Source organism: Leuciscus leuciscus (assembly GCF_965113295.1).
Source record: "Leuciscus leuciscus genome assembly, chromosome: 2".
In the NCBI taxonomy this organism is placed as follows: domain Eukaryota; kingdom Metazoa; phylum Chordata; class Actinopteri; order Cypriniformes; family Leuciscidae; genus Leuciscus; species Leuciscus leuciscus.
Window position 1 is genome coordinate 7,953,570 of NC_138726.1, and position 21,854 is coordinate 7,975,423.

Genomic DNA, 21,854 nt, shown 5'->3' on the forward strand with positions numbered 1-21,854 from the left:
GCATGATGATAATACTTGTGCTTTTATTTTTCTAAGCAATCAAACTTATGATTTTCACCCACCAGATGATAAAACAGGCTTAAAAACCCCATACTACATCAAATCTAGATAAATCAGGGATGCAAGTCATACCTAGGAATGAGAACATTGGGCCAGTATGCAAGCATCAAACAACGATCTATAATAACCACATTCACTAGCATCATAAGCAAGCACCACTCAAATTTTCTTCAGACTATTCTTTTCTCTTTACAATACAATACGTAGAAGATTCAATGCGTATTCTTTAGCCAATCGCTCTCTCCAGCGACTCCTGATTACACACTATTGCATGCTTTGTTTGCACTTTCAGGAATATTGTTGTGTGCTATTGAGACACTCATTAATTTTTAATTAATGTTGTTCTCAACGGAAGAGATTGGCAAGAACAGCAACTATGTTAGTTATTCCCAGAGACAATCTATTAATGAGATGCAAATTACCTGTTTTTATCTGATTAGTGAACTAGTATGGCGGTTTGAATTTCCATTCACCCAAATTTCAAACGTTCACGATGAGTACGTCGTTTTATCAGTGCAGAGGAAAACAGGATGTGACATTAGGCAATTCGACTAATGACTCCTCTTCTTGAGCCGTACTCTTCAAGTCTCCCAGCGACTGAACGAGAAGAGCAGAGCTTGTGGAAAATAACCAGAGATTAGATCTATAGTCTCCAAAATCTGTTTTACAGTGAGCTGGAGGAGACACAGCGATTCTTCACAGCCAGAAGCAGCTAACGGAGCCTCATTATAGATCCCCACAGTACGCTAGGGTTCAGAGATTAGAGGATGTGGCTGTGCCCATTACAGGATTGTTCTTTTAATGTTTCTTTGGAATGCTCGACTGCTTCACATTTCAGGCTTTAAATAGAGACAAGGCTCCTGGCTATGATATCTTGCGTGGCAGCAGTGGAAGCAGGTGTGAGTGTGTGTGTGTGTGTGTGTGTGTGTGTGTGTGTGTGTGTTGGTCTGATTAAATGATTAGGTGGATTGTGTCCAGTATACTTGTACTAAATGCCAGTGATTTTGACAATTACATTATTGAAAACCTGATGAAAACACAAAGCTACAGTTTAAGGTTCCATTCTCAGGGAATTGCTCAATCAATCTGCCATTTGCAAAAAAATTCAGCCCCTGAAAGAACAAAATAGCTCAACTGAGAAACTGGATGCTGATTATAATGAGAACATAATATAATGTAAGGGTTAAATAATTTTTTTCTTATGTTTTGTTTTAATGTCAGAATTTTTTAAGACAATGTAATGTGTGGGGTTGAGGATCTTTGTATGGTGACTCACTGGAAGGCAGAGCAACACAGCTTCTGTCAGAATACAAACGTCATCAAATTCAAGACAAAAAAGAAGGGTTCTTTACTCTTATTTAGCTGCTCCAATGGCCTCCAAAAGGGGAAAAAAACAGCCTTTTTTAAAATGGATATCAATGGAGGAGAGGCTTCACTACGCTGAATAAACCGCTTTTGTTGGAAAACAGCTAATTTAATGACTCGACAGCCCATTGGCTAATCTTAAACATTCATTTTGGATTGATATATTAGAGTTTATGTTCTGTTTATGGCACTTCTCATCTCATCGGCATCAAAATTCAATGATGCCAAAGCTGTAATGTGATTGGTTATCAAGGCACACGTGATCCAAGTTAGCAATAACACTTTCTCCAATAGAACCCAATAATAAAACCATCTGTGCAAAGACTAAGAGTGTCTGACTGAATCCAAAATCGCCCCCTAAACCCTCATTCACTATTCACTACGTTAGTCCACAAATTCTGTTCACTTGAAGGCTTGAATGAAAAGGAGTGAGCGAATTCGGACAGCCGTTGAGCGTACATCGGTTGTCCACTCGTTATTGCAGTGCAATGTGGGATTGAATAAGTGCACTCAATAATGTCCACTATGGTTTCAGACACCACTACAAATGGCTGCCCCTCAAATAACTCCCTATTTGAGGGTGTAGGGGTCGATTTCGGATTCAGACTATATTTATCATCTTCATTGGCCGCACCTTGCCCCTCGTTAAGTGGAAGTTTGGGAATTGCAGTTCTTTTTGGTCTTGCAGTTCTTTCTGGTCGGCCGTCTTGTAACTGGCCTGCACGATTTTTTCCGCGGATATTTCATTGATTTCATTGGTTTAGGTTACGGTGATAGGTAGGTTTAGGGATCAGTGTTTGGTGTAGGCAGTCAGTACAGTGATTGACATGACCAATGAAGACTTTAAAATCGGCTGCAGGGCGGGATTTCCGCTGAAGTGGTTTGGGGGGAAAAATTCACACAACTGGCCTCACCGCAAGGGATTCTGGGAGTCGTAGTTTAAAGGGGTAGGGCACCAACCACCTTGCTGGGTCATACCTCACGTCTAATACACACCCTCTGGTGATGCCACACAACAACCATTAATATTGTTCATATTTAGCCCAATGTATAAAACGGTGACACTTTACAATAAGGTCCTATTAGTTGCAATAAATGGATATTCGTTCTAAACTTGTCGGAGTTTCTTTGTTCTATTGAACACAAGGAAGATATTTTGAAGAATGTTGGTAACCAAACAGTTTCTGGTCCCCATTGACTTCCACAGTATTTTTTTTATTTTTTTTTATTATAGAAGTCAATGGGGACCAGCAACTGTTTGGTTACCAACATTCTTCAAAATATCTTCCTTGTGTTCAATAGAACAAAGAAACTCTGACAGGTTTAGAATGCGCGAGAACTGAGAAGATGACGCTCACAATCATTTGATGGGAAAGTGTGAAAGGTAAGCCATTCATTTTGCGGCATTGGTAAGGCACTTTTACGTTTTCTCGTTGGTTTCTCACGATTCGGACATCCAGGAAGCGTACACTTTAGAACCATTTTAAACACTACATCGAGACCCATCTCCGTCATCTTCTCAGCTCTCGCGCATGAGTCGTGGCGCTCTCGTGAACTCACGTCAGAGGCCCACACAGAAGAAAATGAATAGTTGAATAAAGTCGTTATTTTTGTTATTTTTTTTGCTCACAAAAAGTATTCTCGTCGCTTTATAAACTTAAGGTTGAGCTACTGTAGTCACTTGGACTATTTTAACTTTTCTGGACCGGCAGAATGAAATTGCCTAGATGCCTATGAAGGAGTGATCCAGCTCTCAGATTTCATCAAAAATATCTTAATTTGTGTTCCGAAGATGAACGAAAGTCTTAAGGGGTTGGAACAACATGAGGGTAAGTAATTACTGATTAAAAGTTTCATTTTTGGGTGAACTTTAATAATGAGCAATATATTTGTTACAGTATTTAGTAATCTTTGATAATGTTAGATAAAAATACAACTGTTCATTGATATTTCATGTTAGCTCAGGACAATTAAATAATAATGACAGATATAACTTTTGATTTTAATAATGAATTAGTAAATGTTGAAATTAACATTAACAAAGATTAATAAATGCTTTATAAGTATCGGTCACACTTGAGATTAGGGTTCAATTCTCACTATTACTAAATATTAACTACGACTTTGGCCAATAAACTCCTTATTACTGCTTATTAACAGTTAGTAAGGTTGGAGTTAAGTTTAGGTATTGGGTAGGATTAAAGGGTGTAGAATATGGTCATGCAGAATAAGGCATTAATACGTGCTTTATAAACAGCCAATATAGTCATATGCATGCTAATAAGCAACTAGTTAATAGTGAGAATTGGACGCTAAACTAAAGTGTTACCAAAGTATCTTTCATTGTTAGTTCATGTTAACTAATGCAGATAATTATACAAATGGAACCTTATTGTAAGTGTTTCCATAAAAACTTTGTGCATAACTCATTCAGCATCATTTGTGTTATAAACATGAACAACACCTCAAATCATGCAGTTGGTTGAGGAGATTTGCAATGTATATTTTCTGTGATTGGACTTATTATTTTCACCTTGTGGATGATAAAACAAGCTGAAAACCTTTAGACTTACACAGAAGGACAAGCCATATCTAAGGGCTTGTGTGTCATAGAGACATGAGAGTGGGCTCTTTTCAAGTGATCAAAATCAAGAAATTAAAAGTGGTATGTATAGTTGTGGGCACATTTGCATACACGTAAGATCCATTAATAACTTGAACTTCCAGCTCACTGGTCAGATCTTTCATCTTCACCGTTGGACTGATCTCTTCCTTCTGCTTCATTGATCAGACAAACATTAGCAGGCATCACATCACTTATACTGCCGCCATGTGCACAAATAAAGCTTTTAAAATGGCTAAAGGTGCTGTAAGCAATCTGTCTTTCAGATATCACTGAAATAGGTAAATGGAGAAATCAAATCTATGTGGCAGCTAAAGGCAAAAAGGGGTGAAAAACTGTAAGAATGCCTGTTTGCCTTAATAGCCAGTTACTGACTGTTCTTACATGTGGACATTACAGAATCCTGGACCTAGAGAAGACTGATATGGATATTCCAGCCATTCGCCTCCTCCTCACTATGATCATTCCCTCGAAGACCACATCAGTGAGTTCTTGGACCTTGCCTATCTATCAAGCTACCCTGATGGTGTAGTTTAGCAGTTAGTGAAGCCTCCCCTCTAATGACATAAAAATACTCACTGGAAATCTGGTCTTCTTCCCTGTGTACTGCAGCATTACTCTTTTCTTTTTGCTAACCTTGGAGGCATGCTTTAAAGTGGCTTTGGGCCTACAGGCTTGTAACAGTTTAGACAAAAGTCTAGTGAGGATCCATGAGCAGATTTTATTAGAAGATCAGCAAACAATCCAATAGGTAAATTCACAAAGAGAAATATGAGAAGCAAACAAGGTTCCACACAAAATATGAAAAGGCAAACAAATCCAAAACAGCAGGTACAAACCTAAAGTCATCAAACCAGGCAGAAATCAAATGGAAGTTAGAAACTTAGCAATGGCGTATAAACAACAATAATTTGCAACCAGTTGATAGAACATGTGCTCTATACTTTATAGACCTTATGCGTCAGAGAAACAAGCGTGCAGTCATCTTTATAATATTTTCTTTGAACTTCTGGTTTTGCTGTAGCTCTGTATATTTCTATAGCATCGCTGTCCTGAGTAATTGGCTGTTGAAGTGGATTTACTTATTGTAGAGTTAACGAACGTTAACGTGAGCATTGTAATGTTTGAAGCGGATGTCATAACAAATGTCAGTAGACCAGGAAGATTTTAAAACGAGCAGTTCATTTATAAATATACGTAAGATTGCTGTGGAAAAACAAACCGGAAGAAAAAAAGACAACAAGCGCAGCGCTGAAAAGGGGCGGGGCTACATGAGTTCTATAAGGTACCATACAGGAAATGAAGTCAAAAAAGAGTCACAATTCCAAATACAGGATCTCTGGAGGTGTGGAGGAGAAATAGCAAGGGCACGCATTACAGCACTATGCAGATTTTATACTGCTGTAATTTTCCATCCAAATCTAAGTTCTACATAAGATATTTCAAGATGAAGCTTGATGCATTAACAGATACAAATATTACTTCAACACCTACTATCTATCCAGTGCATTTTAATCTTAGGTAAATTTCTTTCTTTGCATCATAATCTTGGATACATTGTTTTTTTGTTTTGTTTTGTTTTTGGATGGGAATTTTAAAATTAATTAGTGTTGCCAATTTTCACTTTTACCAAAAGATTACTGTATTACAATTAACTATTCAATTAAAAAGTGCTCTTTAATTTTGTGATAGAAAGACGGATTTCATCAAAAAGATCTTTATTTGTGTTCCGAAGATGAACGAAAGTCTTACAGGTTTGGAACGACACAAGGGTGAGTAACCAATGACAGAATTTTCATTTTTGGGTAAACAATCCCTTTAAAATTTCAAAAAGATAATCGGTAACACTTTATTTTAGCGTGACGTAGTTACACGTTACATGTCCTTACTATAGCGATAACAGTAAATTACGCATAATTACAAGTAACCAACCCTTAGTGTAACTAACCCAAATTACAAGAAGCAAGCAACTAACCAGTGTATGTACACTGTAACAACATGTCAGTAAATGTAACAAAGGGTTACACTTTATTAAGATGTCCTTGTTGCAGTGTAATTTAAAAGTAACCTTAATTAACTACATGGTTAGTTACATGTAACGTAACAAGGACACTGTAAAATAAAGTGTTGCCAAATAAAGTTAAGTTAAACCCGATCATTTTCTGAGGATCTGCCAAAATGATTTCCGTAAGAACTATAGCCAACAATTCCTCTAGTAACCTTATCACAAAGAAAATATTAATCTCCTTGAGGATAGTCCATTTAAGGCACCTTCAGTCGGTTCTGTGTCAGTGTGAAGAATCCCAAATCTTTTCAGTGTTCAGTGACACTCTGTTGTATCTGATTAGATAGTTAACACTCAGCCATGTCTGTGCGTATAGTGCACCGTCGGGTTTTATTCTGTGTCTCGTCATCAGTTCAGCGATACTCAGGGGATGTGGATGCACAAAATCACACAGCATCAGCACACAGGCCAATGTGTGTTACTAAAATGTTTACTCTCAATTATCATTGCAATAACATGCACTATCAGCCTGGAAAATAATGCTCTCCTCTTCATTTCCTGCCCTATCTCTCCTATTCAGTCCCTCGGCCAGGGCATAATTACTCATTCTTGTCTACATTGGCGGTAGAGCCAATGAAGGATTGCCATATTCTATAATTGTCTCAAAGGAAAGTTTGCAAATCATTCTGCAGTAGCTCTGCCACTGGCATAACGTGATAACACTATTTAATTTACCCACTGGGGTGAAGACAAGCAGAATAAATCAAAGCGGGAGTGTCATAATCTGTTATCTTTGTGATGATCATCAAGTCTGTGTGAAAACATTCTTGATCATCCTAAATCTATTTTGTCTATTCGGTTGGCATCCTTTTTTTATGCTCGCCCGCTCCTGGAGCACCGCCACGCCTGATGGAACTATCAAACTGTGAATATCTGATAATAGTAATGGCTGCAGGTTTGTGGCTTCGTATCTGATTCTCCCGTTCTGTACTTGATGAGATTTTGTGATGATTTCCTTTTGAGCAAACGGAAAATAATCAAAGGGACTTTGAAATTGAAAGCATGGAAAGTTATTGCCACAATAATCTCAATCTTTTGGAAAAAGTTTACATGACACATATTTAACTCTATATATAGACTGTTTCCATTTTTTGTGGAAAAGAGGTTGCAGAACAAAAAAAGATGATGTTTTGAAGAATGTTGCTGTAGATACAATGAAAGTCAATGGGGTCCAAAACAACACTCGACCTCTGACTTTCATTGCATAGACAGTAAAACGCTGAGACATTTTTCAAAATATGACATGAAGGCGGGTAAATGTTGACAGAATTTTAATTTGAGGGTGAACCATCTCTTTAACCCTGTAAAGCCTGACATATGAAATAATATTAATGGAACAATTTATTGAATCTTTAGACAAATCTTGCATTTTTTTATGAGTATAATATTTGATCCATCAGGCTTTTATGCTCATATACAGTATGATTTTGGTGAATATGGAACTTGAGGAGGAAAACTGTAAATCAATAGGATCTTTATAACAATATATAAGACTACTTATGTAAAATGCATATAAATATCAGCTGTCACTCTATCTTCCAATAATATGTCTTAGTAAGATTATATTTAATGCTTAAAGTTTTATGATCAAATGTCTGTAGTTTTAACTGTGGGGGGTAAAACATATAATGCAATACCATACAATGATGATTGAGAGATGAACAAATAAACGTTCATCAAAAGCCTGATCTATTTGAAACTCACATTTGAATGATTTTTCAAAATGATTTTGGGAAAAGTTGCATCATTCCAGTAAGTGTTCATCTTGAAATATTACTAACAATATAAAAGGTATTATATTTTCACAGCGAAAAAAACAAAACAAAACAAAACATGTGTACCATGAACTTTGAGAATCACACTAAAAGGCCTTTTTACTATCAATCAGACGACAGAAAGCATGTAATAGATGTAATAGATTGTGTCCAACAGGTTTTTCAGCAAACTTTTGGTCATGTTGATAATTAAAAGTATAGGCTTTAAAGGGTTAAGAAGTGGGTGGCTTCCTTCCATCTTTGCTTATATAATGAATCATAATTTGATGAATCATAATACGTTTAATGTAGAAGGCCGCAGACTTCTCTGCTCTCAAAAGTCTAACATTTCCTTGTGAATTACCTATTTCTGACTTGTTCAAAATTATTTTTTGCTTCCAGAATGATCTAGTTCGCCCTGGCACCGTGTCAGCATCACCCGCTGACTGCATATGCCAGTGGACAGCTTCCTTTTGTTTCTGGAAAGGTTAAGACATTGGACGTCTGCCTAGCCAGCCACCTCACAGGATCTTTATGCAGGGTTTTTAGAATCGGTTTATGGAACGAGAGTGAAAAGCAAAGGTGAGGGGTTCAAATCAATGCTGACAAACAAGAGTGAGAGCGCATTTGACGAAAGTCAATATCCTTGACTGTTTCTGCAGATGCTGTAGACAAGCTGTGGTTACACAACACTTAAGTGGGTTGTTGTTTTTTTGCTCACTGAGAAAAATGATTCTTTTATTTTTATGCGTTAGAGGTGGAAGTAGTCAAGAGGTTGAGTCTCAGGGTATATTCACTATTTAAAATGCCTTTGGTTTTATTGTAGCTATATGCCATTGTAAATAAGCTGTTATTTTTGTATTTCTCTATTTGTAAATATTCATGCTTTGCGGTTATATCAAGTGTTACTTAGCACCCCACCTTCTCTTACATTTTCTCTCTTTCAGTGCTTTTCAGTTAAAAACTTCTATTCTTTCTTGTCTATTCATTTATTTATTTATTCATGCATTTAAACCGCATGGGACACAACCACCTACTGCTCAAGAGATATTATACAACAGATATTGACATTATAAGTGATTATGTAACAGAAAATTACACCAATTTATCATATAGTATCATTTAAAGTGCCTTCTGACTCTGAGGCTTATTAGAAATGTAGTTTAAACACATCCAGTAGGTCACAGGTGTCTATTTGCAGAGAGCTGGAAATGGGGGAGCAGCTGGGATCAGATGATTCCCTCAGAGTTAAAACATGCTATTTAAAGGATCTGTCTTAACCACAGCACAGACACAAACAGCAGCACAAATATGCGCACATATATCTGTGCAAATTCTCTCTCAAACTTGCATAAGGTATATTAATGATTTAATATATTTATTTAAATGCTATAGAATGTACTGTTCTTTTCATAAGCACGATTGCATTTACCAAAAACATTTATTTTTCTGTCAGTTTTTTTTTTTATGTGCATATTTTTTATATAATTTTGACTCATCTAATAAGGAAGTATAGTTATATGTGCTAAATAGCACCACACTAAACACAAATAGTGGTATATGGTATTCACACTGTACATTTTTTGTAATTTTAAAGGGGAAAGACTGTAAATATCCTATGGTAATTGGAAGTTTCATGTTATTTCATGTAAACTGTTACAGAAACTGTTAGAAAAGAGATGATGCTGCAATGTATATTATGCCAAAATTAATGATGCATGTAAACCTGTTGTAGGAGACATCCACATAGGAACCTTTAAAGGGATAGTTCACCCAAAAATTTAAATTATTCCATGATTTACTCACCCTCAAGCCGTCCAAGGTGTATATGATTATCTTCTTTCAGACGAACACAATTAAAGTTATATTTAAAAATATCATGGCTCTTTCAAGCTTTATAATGGTAGTGAATGGGGGGGCGAGATTTTGAAGCCCAAAAAAAAAGGCATCCATCCATCATAAAAAATTATCCATACGGCTCCAGGGCCCAGTTTTTCAAAAGTAATCCAGTGGGATTTCGGATCACGGATTGGATCAAGTCTTGGAAATGGGTTTTTCAAAAGCAAAAGAGGGATTCCGAACTAAGAACAGAGCATGTAATCCGATCTTACTTTGGGTTTTGGATCTGTTTGATCCAATAAAACAGGATTATCCTGATCCCATCAGAAGGGTGGATTCAGTTGTGATTTTTCAAACCAAATAATATCAGAGAGTTTTTTTTGTGAATGATCACAATATCAATGTTTAGTGATGATATATACATTTCTTCATATTTGAAGCATACATGAAGCATGTCACAACTAATGAGATATGGTAAACAAAAAAACAAACAAACAAACAAAAAATCAGCTGTCAAATAAATGTCACTGTTGCTCACAGCTCTATAATTCCACAGTATATTAATGGCAATGACAACAACAAATATACTCAGTCATTCAGTAGCCTAGTTAAAAGTAATTTCTCACAATTGCATCTCTAATTGCATGTCCAGTGTGTCCTTCATTAGGTACAAACATTGTCGGCTGTTCTGATTCTACATCAGGCTCAGGTCCATCAAAATTGTCATCAAGAGGGACATGATGCCTGGTGGCGATGTTATGCAAAACAATACAGGCAAGGATTATGTTGCATGCCACCTTGGGTTGTACTCGCAATTAGTTAAGACACGCAAACTGTCTCTTCAGGACTCCATTTAAGCGTTCAATGGCACATCTTATTTTGCAATGTGAGGAGTTGAAGCATGCCTTCTCAGGTGTGTTTGCAACTGGAAAAGGGGTCATTAGCCATGGTAGGAGTGGATACGCACTGTCCCCCAATACTATGCCATTTGGTCAGTGGGATTGAAGCTCTCTGTATAGTGCACTCTCTCTTAGAACACGTGCATCATGAACAGACCCTGGCCATTTCACAACACAGTTGGTTATTATGAGATCGGCGTTGCCCACAAGTTGGATGTTGATGCTGTGCCTCCCCTTTCGATTGACATACTCCCACTCCCTTTCACAAGGAGCTTGGATATGCACATGAGTACAGTCAATAGCACCAATAGTACTAGGCATGTTCCCCATTTGAAAAAAAACTTGTGCTTAGTTTGAGCTGTCTGGTCATCCTTGGGAAAGGAAACAAATTGATTGATTAGACTGCCCAGTGCTACTGACATAGCCTTTACCACATAACTCACGTTTGCTTTTCTCACTCCTATATTGTCACCAATTACTTGGTAGAAAGTCCCACATGCGTAAAAGCGCAGAGCGATTAAGCACTGTTCCTCCACGGATAAAGCATGACTCCATTGGGTTTGGTGTTGGAGTGTTGGCCTGACAAGATCTGCAATGTACTTAATGTCATTTCTCCCAAAGCGAAAACATGCATACAGTTCTTCTGATGTGTATTGCTCGAGTGGTTTGGCACGCTCAGCATGCGCACTTTGACGGTACCTTCTCCTACGGTAACGATGAACAATACCCGCCATGTGGAGGCCTCTGTAGGCTGGCCATCTGCCGGAAGCTAGTTATTATAGCTAATAAAGGTTTAAATATAAATTTACACAAACACACCGCTTTACTTCAGAAGGCCTCAATAAACCCCCTAGTCGAATGGATTACTTTTATGATGGATGGGTGCATTTTTTGGACTTCAAAATCTCTACCCCCATTCACTCCAATTATAAAGCTTGGAAGAGCCTGGATATTTTTAATATATCTCCGATTGTGTTTGTCTGAAAGAAGATAGCCATATACACCTAGGATGGCTTCAGGGTGAGTAAATCATGGGATAAAAAAACTAAAAAAAAACTTGTTATTAGTGACAATGCTGGCCGTTAAGTGAACTGCAGTCAGCAACTTATTGCATGCTCGCACTCCTGCTCACGTAACGTACAAGAGACTGAATGCGATTCAATTGCCTGAAATTCTCACGGTTCATTTATTTTTCATTCTTTGCTTAGAGGTAAAAGGTTGGAAATACCATTGCAGCGATATACTGTTAACAAACATCCTGACACCGTCTACGTTGCAGAGAGCGACGTTTAGATGAATATGTAATTATGTGCTGTGAGCTTTTCTCACAATAACAAAATAAACACACAACAAAAATGAAAATGGTGAGAGCGATGTGATCATAGCGATGTGGATGTGTTTGCACCAGCTCTGCGATTCACCAGCATCATGTCGACAGATGAGTTCATTAAAAATTACACTGTTATGATGGTTTGATTATAAGGTATATTTGATATAGACTCTATAGATCTGGCAATGTTAGACTATAGTTTGTACATTTTACATTGACATTTCAGAACAGAATAGCTTTTTCGGTATTATCCTGAACATTGTATAAGCATTAGTTTTCACGTGTCATTGGATGGAAGAGAGGCTCTCGGGAGTGCGTGTAAACGTCACTCACATCCCTTTGATTTTCCCAGTAAAAATGTCCCTGTCCTTCTCATAGAAATCAGTCTACAGGCTTTCATAGACAATCTAGGAAGTCTGGGAAGTAGAGCTGTAATCGGGCCTTAAAAGTTCGGCCCGAAAAGGCCCGAGCCCGACAGAGTTTGGCCCGAGCCCGACAAGTACATTTTGATTGACAGCTTTTTAAAAGCCCGAACCCGTTTACAGCCCGACTGTCCAAAAGGCCGTCTATCAGCAGTGATAAGAGTGTCGGAGAATAGCGCGGACACGCGCTTCACACCGCGAGCCGGCACACGCACCACTCGGCGGAAAAGGGAGAGAAAGGAAAAAAGAGACTGCGCCGCACGCACACAGCTTTGTCTTTCGTAAAAAAAAGGAGTAATTTATACATTTTTTAACATCATTTATTCATGACTAACGGAGGCTAGAGGCCACTTGGAAGTTGGAACAAAGAAATAAAATAAGTCCTCCAGAGACCAGCCTCCATTTCACCTCCTCAAGATCCATTTTCACGCTAATCTAAACACATCACCTGACCGCTCATTTACCACGCAACCCGAAGCGCGAGCCCGAGCCCGGCCCGAGCCCGTGTAAAATAATAGAAATTAAGACCGAACCCGACCAAACCCGTCGGGTCCCGTCGGGTCCCGTCGGGTTCGGGCAAAGATCTTCAGCTCTACTGGGAAGGTCTCATTTTTAAGTTTTGTTACAAGCCGTTCACACATTGGCAATAAAAAAAGCGATTAATACATGAAATTATTATGTAGCCTCTTAAACAAAACATCATAGGGACACTTTTAAATGAATAGGGAGCATGTGTTAACATCTCTGACCCTGAGTCTTGCTATCAGTCTGAGTGTGTCTTTCTCCTTCCTCACACAATGTGACAATACAGCCTTTCATCAGTCACCCCCATTTACACGAACAAAGGCGCTATCTCTCTGTAGCATCTGCCTTGTGTCACAAGTTACAAGTGAGACATGCACAAAAAGCAATACAATCAATACCTATTGGTCCCTATCTCACCAGCACAGCATGTGCACAGTCCACACAGTCATCCACTACACAGATGCACAGGTGCTTGTATTCAGTCAACATTAGAAGTTTCGTGTGATATACAAAAATAAAGGAATAATTCACCAATTAGTCTGTTAACTCAGTCACACCGTATTTAACTTTATTCTCTTTAAAACCACCAAATGGCACAAAAAATTTGCTCAGTAATCATCTTAACAACCGCTTTTGATGATGCACGTGGAAATTTGTATGATCCTTGACGCGATAGTAAAGTTGATTCTGCGTTAATTTTATCTAATATTTAATGTTTTTAAAAATGTGGTAGGTTTATGTAGCAAATGAGAATCGATCAAATATGGTCTATATTTTGAGACAAAGGTCTTGTTAATGATTTTCAGTTTTGTTCAAGGTAATTAAAGCGACTTGACCTTTTCCATTTGTTGACATGACATGGTTAGATTCAGAAGGTAAATATCATATATTAAGTTGGGTGTCCACCTTAGAGATAATCACCATATTTATAATGAAACCATTATATTTAAAAATATGAAATTAATCATATAATATAATAAGATATCATATTTATTTGTTACTACTGTAAAGCTATATTAAATTATTATGGATCTCATTCAATGCTTTTAGAATCTTTACTTTTTAAAATAATTTTGTTTCTGTAGTTTTAAAATAAAAATATTTAAATGACAATATATTTATTGAACATAAATTAATTAATTTATCAAAAAATTTAAATGAAAATAGTACAAACTTTGCTAAAGTGATTGTTTTGAAAAAATATGAACTTAGACATTATTAAAAACGTGTGCCTTTTGCCCCGTGCTGGTTTTACCTTGTGTGTGGGGTAAAAGTCCCACCTTGCCACCTCATACATTTGTAAGATAAAAAAATTAAAATAAAAATCATTTTTCATGCTTTTTTTTCATCATTTCAATCATACACTATGTGAGTGAAAAGCTAATTTTTATCAGGGTATATCTTTAGCCCCGTTATACCCTATATATTGTTTTCAATAATTTGGTATCTAAAAGCCATATCTAACAAAGTTGTGTTCCAAATTTGAAGTTGGTATCACGAAAATTGAGCCCGGTAAAATTATTAAGTACCACATTAAGAGCATTTAAGAGTAATGCAATCTCCAATTTTAAAAACAAAAGATGTCACAAGATGAATTGTGAGTGTTTAAGCTTCCAAATGATGCCTAATTTATGATGATGGCTAGGAAAAAAATGCAATAAACAAAGCATGCCAAGCGTCCTGCTACTGGGAAACTGATAAAACAAATAGTTCAAATAACTGGCATGGTTTCAGTAGGGTTTTTGCCCTGCTTTGATTTAGAACTATGTTATTTTACATCAAATGGGTATATTTATAACTCAGTGTGACTAATGGTTTAAGCGATTAATTTATGAAAAGATTAGCCATTAAGAATCCTCGTCATAAACTGGCCTAATCTGCAAGTAGGCCAAAGCCTGCACGTGTCAAGAGTTAAAGTGAGACATCAAACCATCGCACCGCAATAAAGTGCTGAACTTTCATGAAAACTTCATTTTACCGTGAATCAACAAGAGAATGTCAGATGAGCAAACATCTGTACATGAGACTATACTTACACGGCGACGACTTTAATCTTGAATCAAACTCCACTTCTCCACAATCTCTTTCTGTCAATCAAAGCTTTCATGCTCACTAATGTCAGTTGTCATTTGGTGGTACTAACTACTGAAGTCATGCTGGAAATTACAGCAGGGAGGTTCTCTGTGATGTTATTAAAGAGAATAACACAGAGATTCTGTACTAATATATTATTTTGACACTACAGGGAGATAAATCAAGAGCCTCTTTTCTGAATCAAAAGATGACTGAAACATTCACAAGTCCCCCTCGCCCATGTTTGGGTTATGTGTAATAATAATTACACAGACAAATTGAATGATTTGTGATCTTCATGCAAGGCTTTCTGATAATCTGAACCCCAGAGCTACAGAACAAAAGATGCATTTTAATGTTTCGCCTCTAAATGAACACATCAAGTCAATGGGGAGTTGGACTATGAGAGACATATCTAAGCAGGCTGAAACAAAACATAAAGCAATTTTGCTGTTGATGTTTTGGATTAATGTATTTTTGATAGTGACAGTGATTTTTACAGCAGAACATCTAGTTGAGGCACAACTAGCACTTATAGCACTTCTTTAATAATTAACTTGCAAGGAAAACTGTCATAATAGGCAGGGAAACAGCCAGGAGAATGCTTTACTGTCAAGTTACTATAGTAAATCAGCTCATCAGTGTAAAAACAACCGAAAACTGCATATTATCTTTGCATTTGTCCGTGTCATAGTGAATGTCTTGGCATAGAGTGAGTTCTTTGACATTCATCTGCATATCATGCCATTCACTGTGGTTCACGCCTGATTTGTTCTAAACCTCTAACGTATTAAAAACCTCTGCAATTAATTCAGCACAATCCACTTAGCGACTTTTGTATCTAATTTCAGCCTTAAGCGTTTGTTTACTACCTTATTAATGTTGCGATAAAAATGCAATCGTTTTTTCTTTCGCATTGTGATGTAAATCCGAGTGAAAAAGCATCTCGAACAAGAAAAAATTTAGGACGAGACTTGATTTTGTCCATGTGGAATTGATGTGGTTTGCTATTGGTCGATCTCATGTGAGTGACAGGTTGTCCCGCCCTCGTGTCAGTAAACACATCATCAGAGAAGAGAAGAGATGAGCTGCAAGATGGAGGGGAAGTGATTTTGATAAAAAATTTCGAGGGCACATTATTATTTTATATTTATATTATATTATATATTTTTATTTATTTTTTTAAATGATGTACATTGATTAAATATTTGTAATAAATACTGCAATATTCCATAAATAAGAACGGTCAACTTTGATTTCATGGCGACTTTTAACAAAATTTTATGAAAATAAAAGAAAGTTTGAAAATGTCCCATTGACTTAATTAACAGAACTTTCAGCATTAAAGATGCAAGTCATCTACATGTGCATTCTAAATTATGGTAGAATTGTAGACCCTATAATTTTCCTTCTCAGTATGCCCAATTTCTCAACTATCAGAGTTATCATAAATACAAGTTTCCTAGATAACAATTGGTCATGAACACCCCCTTTCAAGTCTTCACTGTATAAATTAAACATTATTATTAATTTATCCCAATTAAACTTACAAAAAGTTGTTGAGTCAAGATCAGTGAGTGATTTTTTGTTGTTTGATTAACATTAAAAACACAGACAGCATCAGGAATATTAGGCTGCTGTCACTTTAACAGCGAATGCACAGATCTACTGATACACACGGTTTACATTCACTTAACACATAACCGACAATGTTTAGGATTCGCAATATTGTTTTTACATCATTTTGTGTGAATTTGTTAGCCTAAGCACAAGACGTGAAAGAGAGCTCAGTTTAGTATTTGCGCGCTGAGACGCGGCTTTCTAGGCGCACGCTTTGGATGTTTGCGCACACAGAACTTCCACACAGTGCTCAAGTAACGAAATCAGCTCCCTTTCGCGTCTTCTATCTTGTCAAGGCTTAAACTTTCGTGACGATGCAGCGCTGGCCCGTCGACTGTCCCGAGCGTCGTGCATTTTTAGAATTCATAAAAAATTTACTGGCCAACTGGCGAGTGACACCGTTTCATCCTCGCCAACGACGATTTGCACTATTTCCCCAAGTTTCATAAAAACAAATTCTTTAAAGGCCTACTGAAGTGCCATGAAACACGCAGCATTATTCAGTGTGTTGACGTAATTTCCTCGGAAACAGGAAGATAGGACGGGACATACCGAATAGCTCCTCTCCTTTTAAAAATAGCTAATAGCATTTCGTTTATATCACAGTTCAACCGGAGCAGACTGTGCGCATGCTGTGGCGGTTCGTGTGACACTAACGTGAAACCAGACATCATTTGCCCCAATGGAAAGCATATTACACTGTATGAATCATTCCCTATCCCCTATAGTGCACTTCACCATGTAGAAAAAAATGTATGTGTGAAAAAGTCATTGATTTTAGCTGCAGCTTCAATATCTATTTGGGGGCGGGATGCTGCAGATTCTAGAGAGCATTTGATTGGAAAGAAAATCTGATGAGAAGCTGAAGTGCTGGGTGATGTCATCAAAATAATTGATCCTTATTGAATCCAAATCCAAGTGAGAAACTGTAAGTTTTGATCTTATAAATGTGAAGGTTGTCATTGTTTTGGAGCACACTTGCAGATAAAAGTAAGATGTTAATAGCCTAACATTCACTAAGAGCCCAAAAACTTCATGGAGACTTTAAAAACACGGCTGGGTTGCTCCGTTCAGAAACGGGCCACCTGTAAGGATGTGATAATTAACAACAGGCATCACGTGACTGAGCTTGATTTGCAACAGGTGTTCATCTTTCCTGGAGGAAGCATCTGCTATGTAGATTTTGTTTGCTTACAGTTGATATTTGTTAAACCTGTTTGTAACGTTTGAAAAATAAGCATTTTTCAAATCACCGACACCATGGGTTATTGATTAATGCGCCATGATGTCCGACATAAACGTGTCCATCCCATCAGCTGATGTGGACTTGAATGTCACGGATCTACAGAGGACACTGGAGGCTCACCGCCCCATTAAAATTGTAATTATATCAGTTTTGGGAGTGATGATAACTTTGGGAAACATTGCTGTAGTGATGGTCATAGCTTCAGCTGTTTCGGGGTGGTCGAGAAACTCTCGCTACTTTCTTTTATCGTTAACGGGAGCGGACTCGGCGTTTGGACTGCTTATCATGCCGCTAAATCTGTGCGTGAGTTTCATGAAGGAATATAACAAGGGCCCGGACCCCTTCTGTCACGTCGTGGCATTTTTCAACGCAACTATTTATTCCACCTGCATGTACACTCTCGCAACCATCAGTCTGGAAAGATACATTGCGGTGTTTTACCCTCTGAAATACTCCACCGTGTTGACCAGGAGAAGAGCCCTGCTTTTAATCTCGTTCGCGTGGATTTTCCCTCCTCTCCTCCTCGTTCCCATCTCGTTCCCAGCGGGCATCATTGAAGTGCACTTCTCCAGAGCGTCTCTCGTCTGCAACCCCATGTACTCCAGCAACGTCACCTACTCCCTCACGCTGACGTGCTTCATCTTCTTCCCGTGCTCGGCCATCATGACCTTCTGTAACATCAGACTGTGGATAGCCGCCAAGAGACAGAGGTTAAAGTTGAGAAGACACAGCTGGGGTGGAGGATACAGGCCTAAAGTCGCCTTACGCGTCCTAGTACCAGTCATGACCGTTTACTACACCTGCTGGACGCCCTGCATGGTCATCATGCTTTACAATGGTGAGATCTTGATTGATTTATCATTTGTTCATTCTTCTGTTGTTCCAAACACAAAAGCAGATGTTTAGCAGAATTCTCCTCCCCTCCCCTATTTTTTTTATACACAGAATAAAAATAAATGTTGATCTAATGTTGCAAACCACCATTAAAGTAGTTCATTTCAATGTTTCTATCTTTTTGTCTTAAATAATCTCACAGTCACTTAAAGGGATAGTTCGCCCAAAAATGAAAATGTTAATGTCATTAACGTTACTCACCCAAGTTGTTCCAAACCTGTATGAGTTTATTTCTTCTGTTGAACAATTTAATTAACTGTTTAGAAGTATTTTTCATTGTTAGTTCATGTTTACAAACAACTTGAACCTTATTGTACAGTTACCATGCTTTTTAAATGTACATTTATTTGTGGCTATGGTGCCCATGGCTGGTCCATCACTTACTTGAGAGGGAAAAATAAAAAAATAAAAACTGATAAGAGAAGGGCTCTGCATGCAATGAACTTAGCTTACTGCAGCTGCTGTTTTCAGCTGACATGAAGAGATAATCACAGAGATCTAGGAGAGCTGAGATGAAAGACAAGACAAGGAGACTGAAGCCCTCCTACATAGTGTTTAAATTGCCCACTTTTATGGCACTTGTTTGACAGCCCTTGGTTACCGTCTACTTTGGTTGTTTGGAATAGAGAAACTTGAGCTTTCTGCTAAATAACTGCAGAGGTGCAAAGAAAAACAAATATTGTTTTGGGCCAAATATACTGTACTAGGCAGTGTGCCAGTTTTACTCGGTAAATAGTTAAAGTTGCCAAAAACATTGAGTTAAATGGAGTGAAATTTCCAAATGTAATTGTACTGAAGTATTTAAAAATATTTTTACTTGCGTTTAGAAATAGACTAGTACAGAGCCTCTAAGGGGAAACCTTGAGGTCAGACATTTCTTACATTGACTGTCTGGATTAGATACTGCTTTGTAAATGTCTTAGGCCCAATCATAAGTTGACGAGGGAGATACGTTCCCGTTTACACCTGTTTTTTTTAATCCATCTCTTTTGTCCACTTTCAACCACTTCTGTCCTGATTTCTTCAAGGGGAGGATCTATGGGCGGGTAAATGTAAGACTGTACGAGTTAATGACTTTTCAGATCTTTTGTTCTAATGGACGAAATAAGCTCATTCAATTAACATAGAAAAACACACGGAGAGCAGCAGCTTTTGTTTCTGATCTGGCAGCCGCAAGATCACGCCGAACACTTGAGTGCGTCTTAGAAATAAGGAATGGTTAACATTGTGCTTGGTACGTTTTTCATCTTCAAACCAAACTTGGGTCTCTAGCCAAAGTTTAAATCCCATTTGGCTAGCGCGCTTCCCATAATGTATACGCATTCCGTAGGCGGAGAGTAGGCCATCTTTTGTGGCTATTTGAACGCTTTTGAACACATCTACACTATGAAAGCAATCCGGTCGGATGCGTTTTCGATTACCTCTGGAAATGGTCGAAAGTGGACTAGCTCAAGACGTTTTAGACCATGTTTACACCTGTATTTAGCATCGTCCACTTGTGATCCGATCGACCAAAAACAAATCTTAATACCAGGTGTAAACGGGGCCATAGTGCCCATGATGCTAACATACTAAAGCAATAAGTCCTAAAGCATTTTCTTTTGTTCACAGCGATTTCAGGCAGTGGTGTCCCAGAATGGATTGAGTTCATTGCTGTGTGGTTACCAACCTCCAATGGCTTCCTCAATTGTATCTTCTACTTCTGGATCAACCATAGCTTTAGAAGGAAATTCCATCTGGTTCTTCAGAGACTATGTCTTGGACTTTGTCCAGGTTCTGACAGTGACTCTAGTTGCTTCAACTCTGTAGAATCCTCTGCGATTCCTGGATGGAACGGTAACAACTCTCTCCATGAGCGGTTTTCTAGCGTGTCGTCCACCTTCGCTCTGCTAATGCTCATGCCACATCAGACCAACATGCGTGAACCAGAGCCGGCTTGAGAATCCTTTTATTCTTGTGATCTGATGAAGTTTTAAAAGCCCTGGTCAAGACGTCATGAGCGCAACTGATATGTTATTAACCGTCTCGGACAGAGTTTTCTCCAATAAGTGTCTTTTTTAATCACAAGTTAGCATTCGGAAACGCTCATATTTCCATAGCTTCATGCTCTTTTAGTTTAATGCTATTTGTGCCTTTTAACTTCTTGATGGCACCTTCTCATGTTCACTCAGACCTGGTTTCTTAGCCTCATTGAAGTCTTGTATCTTAACTGAAATGGTTTTGCGTTGTTATTTACCATTTCAGGTTAAACACACAAGAGCCTTTGAAACATTTGCACACATTTCCTTATCTTTTTGTAAACCCAATATAAAGCAGCTGTGGAAGTTTAACCTTTAAATCTCAGATATGCAGTTTATGCAGAAGGGGAAGTAATTAGCCAGGTACGTAATGTAAAGGTCAGATCAAATATGCCTTTTGGCTTTAACCTTTTCTGTTTCATGACATTTCCATTGCATCTCTGAAGCAAACATTACTTTTTATGTTCAACTAAGTTGGCTTTTTGGTCAGGGTCAGACATAGGGAACATTGTACGGCCAGCATTACCGAACTGTAAATAAACCATATGGAGCTGGAGTGAATGCTGAATAAAGTGGTCGTGCTTCAAGGGCGAAGCTTTATGCATCTTTTTGTAATAGCATAACTGTAAATCTGGATTTTAAGTTAGTTTTATCATAAGCACTTGTTACAGAATGATGAATTTAAATTGGGGAAAAAAAACACATCCTGTGGTGGAGGGTGCATATGAAGAGCTGTTAATGACCTGGGAGTGTTTTGAACCCAGAAAGGATGATTTATTACAAAAAGTTGAAAAGTTTTTGATGTGTAAATAATTTTTTATATGCTTTATAAGTGTTTGTGAAATGTTAAGACTTCATTGTTGTAAAATAAAGCGTCAAAGCCTATTTACTATCTAAAGCGTCACTGTTTGTTTTGGTTTTATGATTGACTTAAAAAAAAATCAGGTGTTGCTAAAAAAAGGCATATATCATCTTTTTAATTGGCTGGTAGTATAGTGATTGTGCTTTGTGGAACATTAAGGTGTTGTAGAGCAAGTAGTTGAGGAAATATACCTGTTACTGTGAGAAAAAAAAAAGAAGAAAAAAAACACACAGATGAGCACTCAGACATGTAACTTGAT

The 21,854-nt window shown here is 37.7% G+C and overlaps 1 protein-coding gene, 1 long non-coding RNA gene and 1 pseudogene across 3 annotated transcripts; 2 read left to right on the forward strand and 1 right to left on the reverse strand.

Moving 5' to 3' along the window:
- The first annotated feature begins 3,237 nt into the window (after positions 1 to 3,237).
- LOC309493400 lies at positions 3,238 to 8,394 on the forward strand. Its single transcript, XR_014203907.1, has 3 exons — positions 3,238 to 3,254; positions 4,448 to 4,532; positions 8,270 to 8,394. It is a non-coding gene; the product is annotated as an uncharacterized lncRNA (long non-coding RNA).
- A 1,830-nt stretch (positions 8,395 to 10,224) lies between these two features.
- On the reverse strand, positions 10,225 to 11,403 carry LOC309493536 (putative nuclease HARBI1; annotated as a pseudogene). The gene has a single exon. The product of its transcript is annotated as a putative nuclease HARBI1 (transcript).
- Positions 11,404 to 17,779: 6,376 nt separating this feature from the next.
- On the forward strand, positions 17,780 to 21,627 carry LOC309492699 (adenosine receptor A2b). The gene is made up of 2 exons (XM_082161692.1): positions 17,780 to 18,659; positions 20,327 to 21,627. Exons 1-2 carry the CDS (start codon positions 17,858 to 17,860, stop codon positions 20,653 to 20,655), a joined length of 1,131 nt encoding a protein of 376 aa, XP_082017818.1. The 5' UTR covers positions 17,780 to 17,857; the 3' UTR covers positions 20,656 to 21,627.
- Positions 21,628 to 21,854: the final 227 nt, after the last annotated feature.